Raw genomic sequence first — 21,420 nt, 5'->3', positions numbered from 1 at the left:
GTCACATCGAACTCGGCGGGTGGGAGGGGATACTTCTACTTTAGCCTTCCTTTCTTCTATAGGAAGGGGAGGTGTCAATTCTCAAAACTGGACTAAAGCCAATGAGTCATGTATCCACCGACCTAGAATCACACCTGTCATTGGCTTGGGACATTGGGAACTTCCTGATGCTGGAGATATTTAGGCAAAAGTGAAATGACCATGTGTCAGGGACATTATAATGGGGGTTGAGAATAATGGGGAGTTATTAGATTACAAGACTTTGAGGCCTTCCTGCCTCCCGAGTCTCTGCTGTCCTGTGTGCACGTAGGGGCAGAACGTGTGTCAGGAGAAGGGTACATGGAGATAAAAGGAGATCCCAGTTTCAGGAAGATCCTCTGCTTTCTACACTTAGCGTTTTCATGCCTCAACCCTTATTTTGAAAACAAAGGATTGAGCCCTTAGATTTTGAGGAAACACAGTTGGCTTGGATCATTTGTCATTTGACAAATGGAGTTGCCCATGCCTAGGGAAATCCTGGCATATCGGCCAGGGTGGCCATAAACCAGATACCACTGTCCACATGGGGACAGCTGCCCCAGTGTGGGCCGCACACCTGGGAGGAGAGCCTTCGTGGGCCAACATCAGAAACCCAAGCCGTCCAGCACTCTTGGGCCCTGGGCTTCCTGACTGACCGGCCCTCGCTGGCTGTAGATTGCAGGGTATGTGAGCCAGCCCATGGTGGACGTGTCCATCCTTCAGAGGTCCCTGGCCATCCTGGAGAGCATGGTCTTGAACAGCCAGAGTCTGTACCAGAAGATCGCGGAGGAAATCACCGTGGGACAGCTCATCTCTCACCTCCAGGTGTGAGTAAGAGACCCTGCCCCAGCCTCCCTCTCACCTCTCATCCTCTGGCCATCTCCCAGGCCTCCTCCTTTGCTTGTGTTCCACACCGCTGGGCTGCTTGTTCACTCATTCATCAGCACATCCACACTGCTGCTGGGACGCTCCCAGGATTTGGACCCGATCATGTCATGCTCCTGCTAAAATGCTCCGTGGTGCTCCTCGTCCCTCAGGATGAAGCTGAGTGCTCCCAGCCTTTCTGTCCCACCACACGCTGGCAGAATTAGATGCTCTCTCCTCTCTGGGCCAAATAGTCTCTCTTTGTACCTATGACAATGATATAAATCCTTTATTTTTGTTACCTGTCTCCCATTTTAAATTTTGAACTCTCTGGGAAGAAGGACCAATCCTTTGTGGATCCCCTGCTTTGATTTAAGTAGAAGTCAATTAGTGTTTGTTCAGTGAACATTTAGCTAACGAGAGGTACGCTGTAGGGGGTAGCAAAAAATATCTCATAGGGCATGAGTTCAGGCTACCGTCAGATCCTGGCTCTCCTGCACACTGACCAGGTCTCTGCCTTCAGCAAGTTTCCTGGTCTCACCTGGTCTCGGTTTCCTCCTCTCTAGACTGGGGTTAGTCCTCCCCACCACTCAGACTTGTGAGGATCAAAGGAGATAAAAGATCTTGCATCTGTGGCCAGCACAGGATAGGTATTCATTTCAGGAGTTGTTTGCTTTTCTCTGTTTTCTAAGAAGCTTAGCACAGGGGTGCCTGGGTGGCTCGGTCGGTTAAGCGTCTTACTCTTGATCTCAGCTCAGGTCTTGATCTCATGAGTTCAAGCCCTGCATTGGGCTCTACGCTGGGTGCAGAGCCTACTTAAAAATAAATAAATAAATATAAATAAAAGTGAAAAAAAAAAAAACCAAAAACCTAAGAAGCTTAACACATCCTAAAACATTTTACCAGACAGTAAAACCAGAAGACCGATGAACCCTTTGGAGCACTGTTCCTCTCCTCTCCATTCTTTTCACTTCACTTTAAGCCCTCTAATACAATTTGAGGGGCCTGGACTCACCCAAACAACATGGTGATACTGTTGACTCCTTTCTGAGTCTTGCTCCCTTTTAGCAAATCGGACGTGGGCAGATGCCGCCAAATGCCCTGTCAGTTCCCAGTTTCACTCAGCTCTGCTCCCGACCTGTACCCCCCGCCCCCAACTAATCCAAGTCATAAGAAAGCACAATTTGCAGTTCTGATGTCTCCTTGTCACTTCTAAGGAATTCTTCAGTCTCTGTTTTCATACCCCAAAGCCAAAAAGGTTGTTTGAAGTGAAGGGAACTTTATAAACTCCAGATGGAGAGTTCTGATTTTCCTGACATCAGACTTTTCTCTATTTCTTCCTTTCTGAATCGGGAATGACCCAGCTGTGTCCCCCAAGGATGACAGAGGAGCATGGCATTTCTTAGGGGTCGGTCTGCGACTATTTTCAGCCCGTAGCTGTTACTAGACATTATGTTCTCTGCTGTTTGGGCTGGGACACTGAGTACCTTCCATGAGACCGCCAGGATGCCCCGCACCTGACCAGGAAGTCTGCCGGCCACCGAGTGTACCCCCAGTGTGGCAGGTGGAGACATCTTGCCAAGTGCTAGGATTATAAGATTCCACAGAATGGTTGTAGTTAATTTGTTTTAAAATGAAACAAGTTTGTAGTCGAAGACTTTGAAAATACAGAAAAGCACAAAGAGTAAATCCTTTGCCCATTTCCCCACCTCCCGACAGAACCACTGTCACATTAAACTGACTGCCCTGCTAGTCGTTTTTTCCATGCATACTTTTAACAGAACCGAGAGCTTACTCTACATACTCTGTGTACCTTGGCTTTTTTTACCGAGTAATAGCTCTTGAACATTTCCCCATGTTAAAGATTTTTCTAAAAGGGTAGTTCTACATCTTTTTTGTATCCCATATGCCTTTGAAAATCCAGTAACAGTTATAGACTCTCACTTCCTTGGAGAAAATAACACATAGTCAACCAACTGCGTGGAATAATTTTTGCACTGTTTCTAGGGTTTACAGACACTCCAAACCCATCCCCAAATCCGGGGTGAAGAACCTTTACAACGTGATTTTTAATGACGACTTAGGACTTTAATGTGTATAAACAGAGTTCTGATTGTGGACATTTGGATTATTTACCGTTCTGTTCTTTCTTTTCTTTTTTTTTTTTTTTGACAATAGTTGAATGAAACGCTTTGCCAATACATCTTGCCCAGCTCCCTGATTACTGTCTTTGGATAAATTGCTATTAGTAGAGTTGCCAGGTCACGGAGTATGCCCACTTTTAAGGCTTTTGAGATGTCACCCTGGATGATTGTTTGATTACCATCTGTGAGCGACTGTTGCAGATGCAGCTGAGTGTCCTCTCGCTGGTCAGTGTTCTAATCGCCCTCTGCCTTCTTTCTCCACTGGCACAGCTCCAACCAGGAGATTCAGACCTACGCCATTGCACTGATTAACGCGCTTTTCCTGAAGGCTCCTGAGGACAAGCGACAGGTCTGTGGCTGCCTTTTCAAGCTTTTCATCTGGGCTCTTCCAGGAGAAGAATTGTCTCCCACGCACCCTCTGTTGTGCAGACAGCCGTCACACGGCCATTTCCCCAAGAGTCCTTCCTCCCGCCCCTCTGTGTCAGGGGCCCTCAGAGCGGCCTTGCTAAGGAAGGCCTGGGAGGCCCAGGTCTCAGGTCAGAGCATGGCCTGCAGACTTTTTCCTCCGAAGGGCCCAAGAGTAAATATCTTTTGCTCTGTGGGCTCGTGGCCTGTGTGGCAGCCAGTCAACTTTGTCATTATAGCATGAAGAGCCTCTGACAATAGGTAAACAAGCGGGGGTGGCTGTCTTCCAAAAAGACCTCGTATACACAGCTAGACGACAAGCCCAGGCTGGTCTTCGTTGCCAACCCAGGCTAGAGGATCGAGAAGGGAGAGGACCCTCTCGGCATCACCGTCCAGTCCAAGGAAAGTGGGACAAATGAGATCCTTACTTAAGGAAGCCAGAGTGGGGGGACTTGGCATGAAGTTTGATGTATAAAGATCCTCAGATTCAAAGCTGCTTTCTTCCCCGGCCCATTAGCTGTGCGGCACGATGCACGCAGCTCTGTTCTGAGGCCCAGTGTCCTCTCCTGTGATATGGGAGTAGCAGCCTATGCCCCGGGTACTGCACAGGGGTGTCATGGGGAAAAGCCCCCTGTTTTACGAGTGAGGAAACCAGGAATAGGCCGGGCCAGGGAACAAGCAGGGGCCTGAGCCCAGGGCCCGGAGGCCTAAGTGCTTTTCCAGGCTGGGCAGGTTCTTTAACCTCTCGGGTCTCTAATGAAAGAGCCAGGTTAGATGATCTCTAAGGGCCCTTCCAACTCTGACACTTTAGATATCTCTGGTTAAAAAGCCCAAGTGGCATACAAAAGAAAGACTATTAGATTCTCTGTCCATACCATGGGCCCTGGAAGTTGAAATTCATGTTGTGGGATCATGAACCAAGCTCTTGGTGGCTTCCCGTGGGAGGACCAGGAGCATCTATGGTTCTGTGTGTCCTTGTCTTTCTTGGATGGCTTTGTTCTGTTAATCTCTCCCTTCCTAGTCCTGTTTTGAATGTAAGCTGACAGCTCATTCTTCCATCTGCTTCTCTCTGTGCTTTTTGCTTTCTGCCGGCAGGACAAGCACCTTAACCCTCTAGACCTGCCTGTCACTGTAAGTAGCACCGCCATGTGGAAAGGGCCCCAGCTCTCTTCCAGGTGGGGAGGTCAGAGCTGGGCGAGAACCTCTTGTTCTGACCGAGGGGTTCACGGAACTCCAAGACCCAGGGAAAGGTTGTGTGCTGTAAATCTCATTCATCAGAACACTCAGGGAACGTTCTGGAGACTAGTGTTACATCCAGGATTAAGGAGACGTCTGCCCCAGGGACTGCTGCCCAATCTTTCCTTTGTAACCTGTCTTTACATAAGTTCGTGGTTCAGCCAGGGGAGATCAGATTCAGAAACAGCCTGAGACTTTCATGTAGATGATACCACGGATACATCGCCTTCCAGCTTGGTATGGCAAAGAGTAAAGATAAATCCATGTTGCTTTGGATGTGTACTAGACCATAGGAATTTGAAAAAGTTTAGACAGTTGTCAGGAGGGAATTTGCATGCTTGTTTCTTGGTTGGAGCTTTAGAAGTCGGCTTTCCGAGGCTATGAAAGAGGATGAGTGCTTTCCCCCAGCACTCCAGAGAAGCTTCTGGTCTAAGGCCATTATATTCTAGCAGTAGGCCAATGTCAATTACCCACTTTGTAAGTTGTCCACAGCAAGATTTAATCTCAAGCCAACCTATAGCTACCAAAGAAGTTTCTAGGCCACCTTCCTCCTCTGCCAGCCCAGCATGTGCTCAGGGGATGCAAAGTAAAACTTAATGTTCCTGGCAGCGTCAGCCATTTGGAATATGCCTAGAGATGTAGAAGGGAGAGGGAAAGGCCTTTTAGCTCTGAGAAAAATGAGAGTGCTCACAGATACTGCTCCATGGGAGAGGTGTGACAGCTCCCTCAGGCCCACTGATTTAGAATTATCCATAAAATTAAATTAAGGCAGCAGTTTAGAAAGTGAAGTCATACTAATTAATGTGGTAAGAAGCAATGGCCGAGATTGGCAGGAGGAGACAGAAGAATTATGAAAAGCTGTCAGAAAGATTAAAAGCACAGGAACCTTGGGACCATTTTGTTGAGGGAAAAACAGCCGCACATTTCGGAGGTCCTCGGGGTGGCAGAGTGGCAGAACGTACCGCTCTTCTGGGGAAGCCAAGTCCTCGGCAGTGATGAAGTTGTAATTATTGTTGTCCCTTCAAAAATAAAGAAATGTTTATCATATATTTTTAGAGAATTTGTGTAAGAACGATCAAAACAAGGTCCTGAAAGGACCCTTGAAGCTTCGCTCCCTGGAAGACTCCTTTATGTAGGATCCTTTATTTCCTGAGTGTGCTAAATAAATAAAGAGTTACTGTCAAAATCTGAACGAAATACAATAAAAACTCTGACCCTATTAGGAGAAATTACCCAAAAGCACCAACATGCTGTTCTCCAAACCAGTCAGAAGTGAATCACGGCTACTTACTGTGGCAGAGTGTGGCGCTGGGGGGCCCCGGAGGGGGCACTGGGGCCAAAGCCCTGTCCTTGGGTTGGAGGAGGCCCTTCCAGCCTTGGGGGTGGGTGTCTGCCTGGAACGGTGCATGGGAACCATCTCGCTGCTCTGTGCTCCGTACGCATTGTCCGTTGCCCGGCATCCTTGTGACTCGACTGTCTCGTCCTGAAGTGGTCTTTGTTCCCCTTGGAAGATGATGTGGTTGACTGTGCCATTGGGGAGGGACGCCCTATCTGAGTCAATTTCCCCTCCCAGAAAAAAAGCATGTGGGAATTTTTCAGAGTATAAAATATGTTTGATGGTCTGTGGGTTTTTTTTTTCCATTTGCCCGCTTTTTATTTGAAAGGAGAAAAAATTTCAGAGAAAAAGCCCCAGAGCCACGATATCACTTGATAGTGACTATCAACTTGATAGTTGTCACAGCTGGGTGCCTGCCACCTTGCCTTACATTTGCTTGTTTTTCTCAACAGGATATGGCCAATGCGTTTGCGCAGAAGCACCTTAGGTCCATAATCCTGAATGTAAGTTCCCAGAACAAGCTGTATTTTGTTACTGGTGATAGCAATTATTACTGTTACTGTAGTTGTATTATTATTATTGAAATTACTGTTGCGTGGGGAGGGCGCTCAAAGGGAACCTACCAATAGATAGGTGCTAATAAACCCTTGTTAAGCTGGAATGCTTTTGCTCGTAATCCTCTGTCAACAGAGCTGTTTCTGGGAGGCCCTCCCACCAGGAATCCCGGAGCCTCTGAGGAGCTACGAAGGCCAGCCAGCTGTGCTGTTTGTTGCCCTGAGGCTCCGACAGTTTTTATTCAGAAGGAATGTGTTAAAATAGGCCCCAAAGGGGAAAGTAATTCGTTCAGCTAACACCAATCAGACCTGAGCTGTGTGGGGCACGAGTAGGGAGGAATAAGACAGTGTGTTTGCTCTCAAAGATATTCCGGTTCCCTGGGACGGCGCCAGAACACCGTGTGCTCAGTGCTTCCATAGAGCTTCACGGTCTGGGGGATGGAGGGGTAGCAGGTGTCTGGAAGCCTCTAGAGGAGTGAGGGCAGGTGAGGCTGAGGCTTCCTCAGCAGACCGAGAAGGGGTGTGTGACTGGGCGGAGGGTGGGTCAAGGAGCAGATGCGTGCTGGGGCTGGAGGCTGGAGCGCAGCAAAGACCAGGTCAAGTAGGGCCTTAGTCTCTCTCCCAAGTGCAGTTGAGGGGATTTCATAGGGATGGTGACATAACCAGGCTGGCATTTAGAAACCTCACACTAGCAGGTGTGTGTGTTTCTTGGGGGTGTATGAGGGAGGAAAGTAGAGGGGGAGGTGGCGGGGAGGGAGGCCTCTGGGAAGAGGGCTGACTCCCTGTCCCCACGCGGGGATGTGGGTGGGAGAGAGTGGCTGGGGCGGGGTGGGGGGCAGGTAAGAGCTGGAGAAGAGAGCTGGGGATCTGGGTGAAAGGGAGGCCGTTTTATCAGTTGTCAAAACCAAGGGAAAACCAGGAGGCCACAGTGAAAGGAATAAAACGAGAAATGAGAAGTCAGGTGTGAAAGGCTTGGTAATTCTGAGCACGAACTTTAGAGTCACCAGCCTCCACTCTGCCATTAACCAATCTTTGATCTTGAGCAATTCACTTAACTTCGATTTGCTTTGATTTGCTCATCTGGATGTGAGGCCTGAATGAGCTCTTATATATACAGCGCTTAGCAGGGTGCCTGGCCCTTGGTAAGCACCCAGCTCACATCAGCAGTTCTTTTACTGTAAGCAGGAGACAAAGGTAGAATTCAAGAAGTGAGCTCTGAGCACTTGCAAAGTCAAGCAACGGCCTGCTCTGAACACACAGAGCCCACCTCTTCACTTTGCAGAACCAGCTCCTGCCTACTGGCCGTTTCCCTGGTCAGAGCCCCACCGCCAGCCAGGCAGGAGGGACGCGAGCAGACGCTTCGGCCCACCGCCCGTGAATCATGCAGAGCGCATAGGTCCCACGCGTGCTTGTCCACATTCCTGAGCAGCCCTCTTAGGTGCCGTCCTGTGCATGTGTGGGAGGGGGGACCCTTCTAAGGGAAATGTAATGCATTTCAAGGCTTATTATTTACCTCAGTGGGATTAGTTCCGCTCATTTCTGGACAAACCTTGGAACAAGCGAAGATTCTACTAGAGAAGACAATTCAGGGTCAGGACTCAGGACTTAAATGGTTTGCTCCGAAATGGTTAATGCGTGCTCACTGAAGTCCCAGCAGTTCACAGAGTGAAGCCAAAGAGTGCAGGCCTTGAATCCCTCAGCACTCAAGTAGGACTTGAGCTAAAAGCTCTGCAACTGTGACTTCTCAGACGGGCTGAGTGATTACCTCCCCGCTGTGATGTCTCTAAGTTTGAGAAAGGGGGATTCAAGTGAACAAAAACCATATCACATTAACTGGGGTGGTTCTCAAAATGGTTTGATGAATTATGGAGAGAGGAGAGGAGGAAGGAAGGGTAGGGAGGCATCGGAGTGGCAGAGGGAGGGGGCACGGAGAAAGGAAGAGGCTCAGAGGGAGGCAAAACGAGGTGTGGAGGGGGGCCCTGAGGAGACCCCGCAGTGAGAGGCTGGGGGTGGGGTGGCTTGCTAGGGCGGGGGGAGCGGAGAGCAGCAGACAGCCACCATGTGGAGGAGGTGAGGGCCTTAGCACACACTGGTGAGGGGTTAGGAGCAGCACTGCCCGTGGAACCTTCTGCAGCATGGAGGTGCCGTCCAGAATGGGGGCCACTGGCCATGTGTGGCTCCTGAGCACCTGAAATGTGTGTAGTGCAACGGGGGAGCTAAATTTGTAATTTTTAAAAATTTCAGTTAAAATACCCACATGTGGCTTGTGGCTGCCGTATTAAGCTGTGCAGATCTAGAGAAATGAAGAACAACACTCTGGAGTCACATGTCAGGGAAAGGAAGTCTGAGCAGCGCCGTCAAGTGGAAATATAGCGTGAGCCACTTATTTCATTTTTTTTTTTTAAAGGATTTTATTTATTTGACACAGAGAGAGACAGCGAGAGAGGGAACACAAGCAGGGGGAGTGGGAGAGGGAGAAGCAGGCTTCCCGCTGAGCAGGGAGCCCAGTGTGGGCCTGGATCCCAGGACCCCGGGATCATGACCTGAGCCGAAGGCAGACGCTTAATGACTGAGCCACCCAGGCGCCCCCACTTATTTCATTTTAAATGTTAGAGTAGCAACAGTAAAAAAGGAATATGGGCAATCAATTTCAATAATATATTTAATTTAACCCACTATATCCCAAATACTATGATTTCAATGCGTAATCAATAGAAAAAAATTGGTAATGACATATTTTACATTTTCTTTTTTTTACACTAAGGCTCTGAGATCTGGCGTACATTTTACATTTGCGACATATCTCAGTTTGGACTAGCCACATTTTAGGTGTTCAGCAGCCCCATGTGGCTGGTGGCTACCAGATTGGGACTGCACAGGTCTAAAGACATTGATCTCGAGCCAGAGCAAACTTTAGAGTTACGGAGCTTTAGAGCAGTGCTGTCTGGAAGAACTTTCTGTGATAATGGAAATTGATGTAGGAAAGACGTTATTAGGATTCGAAGCCGACGGCCAAGAAAGAATTCTTGAGACGTCTTTCTTTGGTGCAAAGAGGTGATTTTATTACAGCATGGGGACCCATGGGCAGAAAGAACTGCATGGGGGTCATGAGGAGGGGCCCATTATATACTTTCAAGTCAGGAGGGGGTTAGGGATGGTGTAAGTCTCTGAGGAATTTTGGAAGCAAGGTTTCCAGGACCTTGAGGGGGCTAGCTATTGTTGGGAAAAGGTCATTTATTACTGTCTAATAAAACCTTAGTCATGAGACCCTTCAGATGTGTATCAGTGGGCCATATGCTTGGGGGATGATTGCCAACATGTATCTTGGGGGGGTTTAGAGATAAAGGAAGTTTCCAAAGGAATTCTTATATGTTAAAGTAGACTTACAGGATCCTGGGGGGGGGGGGGGTGTTGGCGGTCAGGCTAGGATTGCCTTTTGCCCTTAGCAAAGTATTAACATTGAGGCAGTTGAGTCCCTAGAGGAATGTCACTCTGCCTGTTTGAAGGACTTGTCAGTGGGCTCTGGGTAGTAAGGAAATTTAATAATTTTTCTTCTGCCTTTTTTTTCCCACATCAGAAATGTTTTATATCTACTCTATCATTGGGTGGTAGTCACTGGCTACCTATACCTGTTGAGCTTAAAATCTAGCTAGTGTGACCAAAGACCTGAATTTTTAACTTCAGTGAATTCTAACATATGCCGAGTGGCTTCCATATTGGACAGCACAGCTCCGGAGACATAGAGCTAGACTGAGTGAGAGAACATGAAGGACACGGAGGGAGTGTGTGTGGGAAACTGGGCAAGAGTCTCATTTGGGTGAGAAGAGACCAAGAACGATTCAAGATGGCGGGTAAGAGAGAAAAAGCAAGAAATACGAGGGAGCAAGCCAGGAAGAGCAGCCATTGTGGGAGTGAGAGCAGGGCAATAGGAGGCAAGAACGTCGCCAGGCGTTGATCAACCCAAGGGACACAGGGAGAGGTAGCATGTGAGAAAAAGAGGTGGGGTATGAGGGAAGGGGGGAGCCTGAAGTGGGGTGGGCGTCAGAGGGACGGAGGTGAGAACTGAGAAGGCGTGGTGGGGGTCATGGAAAGAGAGGGGGCGGGACAATACAGGGGACACAGGGAGGGGAGCATACACAGAGTGATAGGAGAGAAGGTGGCAGGGGGAGCGTTGGGGGCTGGACAAGGAGCATTAGGTGCTCTCCTTTGTGTAGGTGTCTCCATACTACTTCAGGAAAATGTCCTTTCCTAAAGCCTCTACTTGGTGAGGCCATGCACAACATTGTATTTTTCTACGGGAAGACAAAGCGGAGTCCTCCGCACACACTGTCTGTTGTCTTGGATTGAGTGCCCACTTGGAGGAAGGTCCAGCCACTGAGCCCTGCGTCAGAATCGTAGCAGGGCAGCCTCCCTTGTCTTTGGCGTGACCGGATACAGCCTCTGCCCTTGGTTCCACTTCCCCTGCCCAGGGGAGTGCGGAAAAAGGGACTGTGCCCTTGGGGCCTGCAGTGAATCATCTCAGCCTGAATCGAGACCTTTCATGCTCCATCCCTTCTAGAACACGAAGTCTCCAAGTTCCGTGTGTGGGAGGGAAACCCTGTTCCCTGCCCAGCATACTTTCTTTTTCACCAGCATGGATGTGAGTCTTCAGGAGAAGAAAATCGGTTCAGCCCTTGCCCCTGCCTTTGCTTTTTCCAGCATGTGATCCGAGGGAACCGCCCAATCAAAACTGAGATGGCCCATCAGCTGTATGTCCTGCAAGTCCTGACCTTTAACCTTCTGGAAGAAAGGATGATGACCAAGATGGACCCCAATGACCAGGTAGGTGCTCCGTGGGACCAAGTACTCCTGGCTTAAGTTGTACGCCGTTTGATGTGGTGCATTCCACCGTTAGGCTCCGCGCTGAGCACCTGATGCGTGCCAGGGACTGTGCTCGATTGTGTCTGCAGAAATGGTTTGTGTTGCCCTGGAAACCTGGCTCTACCTCCCTGCCGTCTCTTCCCGCTGAGTGACTCTCTGGGCCAAGCCCACCTCTGTCCCTTGAAGGCGGAGGTGATGCCTTCTCGGAGACTGAGCAGGGCCAGGGTCCTGCCCAGGAAAGCCCAGCCTGCTCTTTCTTTTCCTTGCTTCCCTGGGTTAGCTGATTTACCTGCTGGCTGTCCGTTTCACTTCTCAGGCTCAAAGAGACATTATATTTGAACTGAGAAGGATCGCATTTGATGCAGAGTCCGACCCTAGCAGTGTCCCCGGGAGTGGGACTGAGAAGCGCAAAGCCATGTATACCAAGGACTACAAAATGCTGGGATTTACTGTAAGTTTCCCAAAGTATGGATCTTGGGAGGCCTGCTCCCCTGACAGGAGGTCAGAGGGTGCACCCACACAGAGCCCCGAGGACCCCCCCTTCATCATGGTGGCCCTGGAATCAATGACACCAAGAAGCTGGAGGGGCCCTGACACTTAGTTGGCCTTGGCGCTGGGAGGTCACGCATTTCCGTGCAGCATTTGGCCCCTTGGAACGAATCCATCTGTTGGAGGGTCCAAGAGGTCAGTCACATGGGTAAAGAGAGGACCTCTCCTGAAAGCAGCGAGGTGCTTTGAAAAGCAGAAGTGGATATCTTATGGTAGGACACATTTGATGATGGAGTTAATTCAATTAAACACTTAGCATGCACCTACCCACTCAGCACACAGTATGCTGGGTGCTGGGGAGACGGAATGAGTCAGCACAGTCCCAGGTCAGGAGCTCCCCGTCTCGCAGAGATGGTGGGCAGGAAGGAGGTAACACAAGAGCTAGTGGCATGGACAGGAGGGCAGTAGGGCGTCCCCTCAGGTGGCACCGCACACGGGAGGCTACCGAGTCTCAAGTCCGGTTCCTTTATTTCCCCAGAACCATATCAACCCAGCGATGGACTTTACCCAGACTCCTCCTGGAATGCTGGCCTTGGACAACATGCTGTACTTGGCTAAAGTCCATCAGGACACCTACATCCGGGTAACAGCTGGGGGCCAGCTGGCTCAGCCCTGCCACCACATGTCTCGCCTCCCTAATCCCCCTGCCTTCCTCCCCCCAGATCGTCTTGGAGAACAGTAGCCGGGAGGACAAACACGAGTGCCCCTTCGGCCGCAGCGCCATCGAGCTCACCAAAATGCTCTGTGAAATCCTGCAGGTTGGGGAGCTGCGTAAGTCCCAGCCACCCCCCTCTTCTTTCAGCGACTCCGTAATCAGGAGCCTAGGGGGACTCGGGGTTACAAAGCTAGGGGTCAGACGGGACAACTAGTGTGCTTTGTGTGGGCAGTCACCGGGTGAGCCGTGAGCCGTCTTATCCTCGCTTTTGGGAATCATGGCTGCTGCTTGGTTTGAGCGGGTCATTTCACGTGTTCAGGAGCTGCGCCTCCATCCATTTGGCCCCGTGTGTCAGGCTAGCCGAGCCTGAGAGAGGGCAGAGCCAGACCGAGAGAAGAAAGCTGAGCAAGTAGAGAAAGGCCCATCCCACACTCTTCACTCACCTTGGCCTTGGTCTGCTTTTGTTCCTCGGGACTTGAGTGCACGTGAGCGCCCAGCCTCACCCTCCCTGCTTCTCTTCCTCCGTAGCCAACGAGGGCCGCAACGACTACCACCCGATGTTCTTTACCCATGACCGCGCGTTTGAGGAGCTCTTCGGGATCTGCATCCAGCTGCTGAACAAGACCTGGAAGGAGATGAGGGCGACAGCCGAGGACTTCAACAAGGTCCGTGTCACGGAGCTCTGACGCCCACAGCTTGAGGCCGTCACGTGACAGTCTGTGACCACTCTCCGGAGCCTGGGGAGCCCCTGAGCTGGGAAACCAGCGTGTCGGCAGCCCCGGGTCACAAGATGCCACACCTGAGAACCTCGGGCCCCTCTGCTTGTGCTTCCTCTGTGGCCTGGAGCAGGGGTCTGCCCCTCGGTGCCCTGGGCCCCTCATGGCCCCAGAGGAGCCAGTACCTCCCCGCCTATGTCCCGTAGAGGGCAGGAGGCTAAGCCTAACCGTACAAGCGCTGGTTGACTGAGCACTTACTATGTCAGGCCCTGCTGCGGTTCCGTGGCCAGGAAACGTTAGGGAGAGGTGTGGACTGGCAGGATAGGCCCGTCCTGGCTATCCACTCAGTAGTCATTCCTGACGCACACCCAAGTCCCCACGCTCCACAGAGCACTCACTGCTGGGCCGTCAAAAGCTGACAGTCCAGAAGCCGCTCAGCTCATTGTAAACAATCTGCAAGGTATGAGGAGGAGAAAGTTCTCTGTAGTCCACCACCCAGTGATGACCATGTTCACGTCTTCCTCTAGTCTTTTCTCTTGTAGACTTTGCCCTGCGTGGGCGCAGAGCTGCCCGACGGGCCATGGGATGGCCTGTTTTCTCTTTCACTATTGTTTGAGGAAGCGTATATCCGAAATCGAGTCTTCCTTTCTCTGGCTTTAGAGATGAGGAGAGGGAGGCCTGCAGACGGCAAGCGGCTTGCTCAAGGCACAGATTAAGAGATGGGGTCAGGATCTGAGCCTCTTTCTCTCCGACTTCCAAACCTGTGCTCATTTCAGCACACTGTCGACTAGTTGAAATTTGTGGGAAAGAAAGCATTTGTCCCTAGCAGGCATTTGTCCCCGAGAACCACCTAAGAAGGTGTGTGCCTCGGAGAGTCAGTATTCTTGCTCACCCAGCAGGTGTCTGGGGTGACTCCAGGGCGGGGGCAGAGCCGGGCTGCCTGCACCGGGCCTGGCCCCTCAGCAGAGGGACTGAGGCAGCCGGCTTCCTTCCCGCTCAGGTCATGCAGGTGGTCCGAGAGCAGATCACTCGAGCTTTGCCCTCCAAACCCAGCTCTTTGGATCAGTTCAAGAGCAAACTGCGTAGCCTGAGCTACTCTGAGATCCTGCGACTGCGCCAATCCGAGCGGATGAGTCAGGATGACTTCCAGTCCCCGCCAATCGTGTAAGTGCCTCTGGGTGGCGGGGGGCGGCGGGGGGTGGGGTGGGGGGGAGGCACCACCAGCCCTGCCGTGTCTTCACCTCCCCTTGCTTCCATGCGCGTCCCCCCAGGGAGCTGAGGGAGAAGATCCAGCCTGAGATCCTGGAGCTGATCAAGCAGCAGCGGCTGAACCGGCTCTGTGAGGGCAGCAGCTTCCGGAAGATTGGGAACCGTCGGAGGCAAGGTGAGGGGGTCTGGGCGGCTGGGCTGGTCCTTACCTCTCCGAGTCACCACATGGGGCAGGGAGCCTGCCGGACAGAGCCTGCAGGGAGCAGGCCGGGAACATGTCATCCTTTTGCCCTTCATGTGCCCTGGCCTTTGCCAGAACTGTCCCTGGTCACCTGCTTGTCTTGCCTTGTGTTCCAGAACGTTTCTGGTACTGCCGCTTGGCACTGAACCACAAAGTCCTGCACTATGGTGACTTGGATGACAACCCTCAAGGGGAGGTGACGTTTGAATCCCTGCAGGAGAAAAGTAGGTTCATTTCTCCGTCAATGTGTCATAGTAGCTGGACTCGATGTCAGGAGACCTGAGTTTTTTTTGTTTTTTTTTAAAAGATTTTATTTATTTATTTGACAGAAAGAGAGAGAGAGAGCACAAGCAGGGAGGGCAGCAGGACTAGGGAGAGGGAGAAGCAGACGCCCCGCTGAGCAGAGAGCCTGACACCGGGCTCGATCCCAGGACCCTGGGATCATGACCTGGGCCGAATGCAGACGCTTAACTGACTGAGCCACCCAGGCGCCCCAGGAGACCTGAGTTTTAGTCCTGGTGTCTCAAGCCGATTATCTGGTCGTGGACCACTTGTCTCCCTGGACCTGTCTGCTCGTCTGTCAGAGGTCCTCTCTACCTGGACTACCTCACAGGGCTGCTCGGGGAAGCCCGTGGGATCCCCAGTGGGAATGGGGCTGGTAGACTGTCAGGGGCGCTACCAGACTGTACCTACCGAAAGGCGGTGGCACAGCCGGGGCTCCGGAGCCAGACTGCCTGGGCTCCAATCCAAGCTTTGCCGGTAATTCTAATTAATGCAGGTTAACTCGCACCTCTGCCTTGGTTTCTCGTGCGAAATGGGAGCAATAGGCACATGTCCCTCGTCAGAACTGAATGAGTCATGTACGTCAAGGCCTTAGGGCAGGGGCTGGCAGGCAGTGAGCACGGCTGTTTGCGCTGGGGGCCTTGTCGCCTTCCTCACGGTGCCGTGGAAGTGACGTGAGCGTCTAAGGCTCCGGTCCTCGGGGAGACGATCCCAAAGCCCTGAACTGGCCCCCGGTGAGATTGGACGCAGCCCAGCAGGCCATGGCCCCGGGAAGTAGCACCAGGCCACTCTGTCTGAGCTGACACAGCCCTTTGGTCTGGGGGCTAGGGCTCCCCTTCCAGCACTGATGCAAAGACCCACTCGCAGCGTGAATCTTCCAGAGACTAATGCCCTTCATTTCCCAGTTCCTGTTGCAGACATTAAGGCCATCGTCACTGGGAAGGATTGCCCCCACATGAAAGAGAAGAGCGCTCTGAAACAGAACAAGGTGAGCGGAGCAGCAAGCCTGCCGGAGTCACGGTCACGGTCACGGTCACGGTGACGCCGGAGGGTTCAGGCGGTAGTCGCGGTTTAAGTACACGCTCTCCCGCCCCCCTTCTCTCCCTCTAAGTTATTCCTACGGCTCTCTTACTAAGAACAGTTTTGAACATACACAGAAACAGATAGAACCCCCACATACGCATCACCCAGCCTCAACAACCGTGGCTGGGCCTACCCATCCGCTTATTTAATTACATCAAAGAAAAAAATCAAGTATGATGTCACTTCCTCTTAAATATTTAGAATGTATCTGTAAATGATAAGGACTCTTCACATAATTGCAATACTGTTATCACACCTGAAAAGAAATTTTAAAAGTTGTCATTTAATATCAAATATTCCATATATGTTTGCATTCTTATAAATAACATAATTTCTCTGTATAAAAATTTATAAATGCCTACGTGCACACACACACGTGCACACATACACATACTCATACCCGTTTTGTTACTGAAACAGAATCCAAATAGGATATGCACATTGTGGTTAGTCTTTAGTTCCTCTTTCTCTTTTCCATCTTTGTTTTCCTCTTTGCGGTTTATTAGTTGAAGAAACCAGGTTGCTTGTTTGGTAGTTTCTCAGAGTCTGAAATGTGCTGATTGTCTCCCCGTGGTATAGTTTAACTTGCTTCTCTGTCCCAGATCTGTACGTTGGTGGAGAGATTTAGGGGGAGGCTTGATCCAGTTCAGGTTTGACCCCCTTTTTTGCTGGGGGGGTGGACAGGATGACTTCCTAGGTGGCGTTATGTTCTATCAAGAGACACATGATGTGATCGTCTTTCTTTTTGCGATGTTAGCAGACTCTTGGTGCTAAGTGCCTCTTCCACGAGTAAATTAAGATTTGCAAACTAGTGGTGTTCTAATGCGGTCATTCTCATTTATGAGCTGAACTACTTCTCTAAACAGAAACTTACCATCATCTACTCTTGGCTTCCCAGTGGTCCAGTTTATATAAGAAAGGAGAGTAAGTGCTTGATTCTTTCCTTTTATAAAAGTACCTACTTTTAAAACAGTGAGTTGGTTCTCTGGTATCATCCAACATTGACCAATTTTGTGTATGTGTTTTGTTTTGTTTTGTTTAGTAGTACTATGAACTCATGGATTTAAGCAAATTGATATTTGTCCCAGTCCATTACAGTTATGTTGTTGATGCTTAAATTCTGTCATCTTTGGCCACAATTTGTTATTGTTGTGGTGGGTTTCTAAACTGTTAAGACTTTCAGTCTGATCACCAACATACATACCTACATATGTAGGTCACCTACAGTCTTGGACTCTGAGATACAGAGGTTTTGAGTGTTGAGAAATGACGTTTCTCCAGTGTTAGGAGCATCCACATGTTAGGTGTGACTCAGGTGGGGGGTGGGTGAGTTAGCGCTCGTACCACGACGCCTCGTCTCCAGCCACACTGGTACACGTGCTGGGGGCCTGGTGATACCACATCTGAATCAGTGCCTTCAGTGACGGTGCCAGGTGACAAGGAATTTGGCCAGGATCTTGGCGCTCAGAGCCCAGGCCACCCCTGCCCCCACGGAACTGAAACCCTTTCTCTTTCAGGAGGTGTTGGAGTTGGCGTTCTCCATCCTGTATGACCCTGATGAGACCTTAAACTTCATCGCACCTAACAAATATGAGGTGAGCAGTGTGGTCCCGCTTTGGACAGCCCCGCCCCTTTTGTGACTTCAGCTGAAGGCAGGAGTGGGCAGAACAGGGACATCCCCCAGAGGCAGGGGACCACAGCGTGTCATGAAGGCTTTTTGGCGCCGGCGATCTGCCAGGCTGGCGTCCATCCCCCTGGGCTGGGCTCCCCAGCTTACTGCTCTTCAGCAGCAGCCATAAGTTGCAGTTAGAAAATCAGGGTCACAGGGGATAACCGAACTTGTCCGGACTGGGAAAACTCTCCCCCTTTTCAGTCTCCGCATGGCCACCTTCCCGAGCGAACCCGACAGATCCTCTGTCCTCAGGGCTCCTGGGCACAGGTGGTAGAGGGTCTGGCCTGGGCTCTGGGGCTGACGGGTCTGGTCCGCCTGACGGGCCCCCGCAGTGGTACCTGCAGCACTGGAAGATACTCGGTGTTACATGAGTAACTGTGCTTGAGCCCTGTGTGGCTGCTGAGCTTGGGGAGCATCAGAGGGCACTAGAGGTGGGGCTTCTGGAAGAGGAGACACTTTGGCAGCCCCGAGCTGCCAGTGGAATTCTGTTGGGAAGAAGTGAAGAACTAGCAGGTGGGGAGATAGGTGAGCAAAGGCAGGGAAAAAGACTGAGCAGGAGTGAGAGAGGGATAGGTCGACAGTTCTCTGTTATTCCTCCTTATCATGAGACCCTCAAGTTCAATTTCTCTAGCACTTTTAACATTTGTTGACTGGGCTTTTTTTTTTTTTTTTTTTAACTTTTTTTGAAATAAAATTGAGATGCTACAGTGATTCCTTTTGGGTCCTGCTTTTTTCACCTAATATGTATCCCCCTCCCCCCAACCATTGCTCATTTCCTAGGCAGTTTCGGCTAGTTGATGCCCCAGTACTCAGGTCTTGTTTTGCTGTATTCATTAGTTGCATTTTTTAAAAATCATATTTAAAAAAATAAATAAAAATAAATCATATTTCAGATTATCTTAGGAAGCTTAAATGTAAATCCCTCATAAAAGCCAAAAGGTTTTTTTTCTTTTTTTTTTTTTTTTTGGAAAGTGAATGATTACCTCCCATTTTATCTTTGCCATTATCCCAAATCAGCTCTGCCTATACTAAGTAGTGTCAAAAGAGACTACGGTGAATCCTGTCATCAAAGGGACCTCGGCAGGCCCTCCTGCTGACCAGGGGCCACCATGTGATGTTTTACAACTTGCTTCCACAGTACTGCATCTGGATCGATGGCCTCAGTGCCCTTCTGGGGAAGGACATGTCCAGCGAGCTGACCAAGAGTGACCTGGACACCCTGCTGAGCATGGAGATGAAGCTGCGGCTCCTGGATCTGGAGAACATCCAGATTCCTGAAGCCCCGCCGCCAGTGCCCAAGGAGCCCAGCAGCTATGACTTTGTCTATCACTACGGCTGAGCCTGGAGCCAGACTCCACGGTAGCCAGGAAGGGATTTGGGGCCCAGGAGAAACACCCACAGACTGGTGCCTTGTCTTTTGCTTGTACAGAATCTGTAGTGACCACGGTGGCCAGTGAATGCCAGCCATTCCTCAGACTCCCCTCAGACCACCCAGAGCTTCTTCTTGGTCCCTGCCCACCATAAGTCACGAAGGCAGGGTGCTCGGCCCTCGCTGTCACCGCGGAGCCTGGGATCGGAGCGTGAGGAATGAATAGCAGACGCCCTTGTCTTCCGGGCCAGGGACTGCTTGGGCTGGAGTTAACAAGAGTCACTCACCTTTTCTTCCTGAGCCTGCTCTCGGGTCAGCTGGATCCCGTGTGGGCAAGAGCTAGCCCAGCAAAGGCTGCCCGCAGAGGACAGACGTTCTAGGTGTGTTGAGAGCCTCAGAGAGACTGCCTTTGGGTGACCCGTGCCTGTGTCTCAGATCCAAGCAGAGGCCTTGGCCTTTGCTTGGTAGATGCCTTGCCCTTGCTTTCGTCGCCTTCGTGAGGGCTCACTCTGGCCTCATTCAGTGCCAGTAAGCTGCTGCTACTGAGGCTCGGCTCTAACATCTCTGGTCTCCGGAGCCACCAGATCTCTCTTGCCCACACAGTTGTCTGGGCGGATGGAAAGTTCTCCCTACCAAGCTCTCAGGCTCTCATCCTGGCAAGTCAAAGACATGCGAGCTAAATCCTACCCTCTAGTCTCAAAGAACTCTGCAGGGAGAGCCCAGACAAGGCCTGGGCCGAGACTGGTGAGGCCACTGGAGTCCACTCCCTTCCCCCCCCACCCCCCGCCATTTTTATCTTTTCCTTCCTTAGAGAGAAATCTCCCGCCTAACCTGAATGGCAGCCCCCTCCTCTTTGCTTTCCTTTGGCCTCCCCGACCTCAGGAAGTTTGGCCTTCCCTTCGCCCTCCCATCCCAGTGCTGTGGTTTCTGCCACTGGCCATGATTTCAGGGAGCTAGCTGAGGCCACGGCTGTGCCCACGGGCTTCCCTGGTGCTGCGGCACATGTAAACCACGCGCCCAGCCTCTCTCCTTGGACATGTGAACACAGCGGCATTCAGTCTTGGTAGGCCGGCATGGTAGGTACTGCCCGATGAAGAGTGTACTATATATTTTCTTTACTAGAGGCCATACTTATACAGACGTGTATATATATTTATATAAGATCTACCTATCCTAGGACGGAATGTTTGAGGGAAAATAAAATTGGAGGCTCTCCCTAAAACAAAAAAAAGAAAAAGAAAAATACCACTTCCAGTTGTGAGCCAAGAGAGTAACCGAGAGCAGCCAGGAGCTTCCCATCAGTAACCATGTTTTCAATAAATACTCTTTCATGTACGTACCGTGGTACCTATTAACAGCTGTTTCTCTGTACTTGCTCTCCGCCCAAGGGAGCTTTCACCTTGACAAGCTTTCATTTCATTATGTCTTTTCAACCACTTTGCCCTCCCTGGGCGTGTGCACGCACACACACACGCGCGCACACACACACACACCTCGACAGTTCAGGATGCTCACAGATTGTTGCACCAGGACAAAGTGTTTTCTGCTGCAGCTTGCCGGGCACGGCCGGGAACGGCATACCGTACACCCCCATGAGCATAGCCTCCCTCTCCCCCCTGCCAGGGACACAGCCAGGGAACAGCTCACATTCTTGTGACTTACAAAGAAGACACGTTCTTCACCCTGTGTGTCGCCGGTGCTTAGTGCCCAGCCTTCCAGCTGGTGTTTTAGGCTGTTGCTCCAAAACTCAGCCTTGGTAGCTGGGAGGCTTGAATGAGGGTGGTGATGAAAATAGATACTTTCTTTTCCCTCTGAGGGAGAAGGGGGCGAGGACAAGCTCTTTCGAAAGGCACAGCAAGTGCGTGCAGTGCAGGCCTTGAGGATTGAACACAGCCAAGACCTCGGGCAGTGATGGGTGCCATTGTGGGTACTCGGTAAGTGCTGAATGAACAAACTCGGCTGCAGGATGCCAGCTGGCGGGGGCAGGGGGCAGCAGGGGTTTGCATAATGCACTGCTTACACTCTGGGCTTGAACCTTCCATTCAGAGGGGCCGGGGAAGCTGGCCGAGTCACTCGCAAGGATCCATGTTTGCAGCCAGTGTTAGAGGAGAGCACAGGAGGCACTGGGAGGAGAGGGCAAAAAACCCCTAACTGGCCCCCATTCTGCAACCCTAGCCTGCTCTGCCCTCCTGGGGGTTCTTGCACCAGGCTCTGCCTCTTTTAATCC

The 21,420-nt window shown here is 51.0% G+C and overlaps 1 protein-coding gene across 3 annotated transcripts in view; it reads left to right on the top strand.

The window, feature by feature from the left end:
• ELMO2 (engulfment and cell motility 2) overlaps positions 1 to 20,528 on the top strand; it is a 38,467-nt gene extending 17,939 nt beyond the window's left edge. For all 3 annotated transcript variants that reach the window (XM_036069671.2, XM_036069672.2, XM_078057255.1), the window contains 14 exons: positions 694 to 845; positions 3,297 to 3,375; positions 6,456 to 6,506; positions 11,256 to 11,378; positions 11,734 to 11,868; positions 12,445 to 12,549; positions 12,629 to 12,737; positions 13,150 to 13,286; positions 14,338 to 14,501; positions 14,609 to 14,721; positions 14,904 to 15,011; positions 15,975 to 16,057; positions 17,670 to 17,747; positions 18,963 to 20,528. In XM_036069671.2, coding sequence (XP_035925564.1) covers positions 694 to 845; positions 3,297 to 3,375; positions 6,456 to 6,506; positions 11,256 to 11,378; positions 11,734 to 11,868; positions 12,445 to 12,549; positions 12,629 to 12,737; positions 13,150 to 13,286; positions 14,338 to 14,501; positions 14,609 to 14,721; positions 14,904 to 15,011; positions 15,975 to 16,057; positions 17,670 to 17,747; positions 18,963 to 19,163 — 1,638 coding nt within the window. In that variant the 3' untranslated portion in view covers positions 19,164 to 20,528. The remainder of the gene's footprint in view (positions 1 to 693; positions 846 to 3,296; positions 3,376 to 6,455; positions 6,507 to 11,255; positions 11,379 to 11,733; positions 11,869 to 12,444; positions 12,550 to 12,628; positions 12,738 to 13,149; positions 13,287 to 14,337; positions 14,502 to 14,608; positions 14,722 to 14,903; positions 15,012 to 15,974; positions 16,058 to 17,669; positions 17,748 to 18,962) is intronic.
• The last annotated feature ends 892 nt before the right edge of the window (positions 20,529 to 21,420 follow it).

This window comes from Halichoerus grypus, chromosome 10 (assembly GCF_964656455.1).
Source record: "Halichoerus grypus chromosome 10, mHalGry1.hap1.1, whole genome shotgun sequence".
In the NCBI taxonomy this organism is placed as follows: Eukaryota; Metazoa; Chordata; class Mammalia; order Carnivora; family Phocidae; genus Halichoerus; species Halichoerus grypus.
The sequence above is the reverse complement of the archived record's forward strand: the minus strand, read 5'-3'. Positions and strand labels throughout refer to the sequence as shown.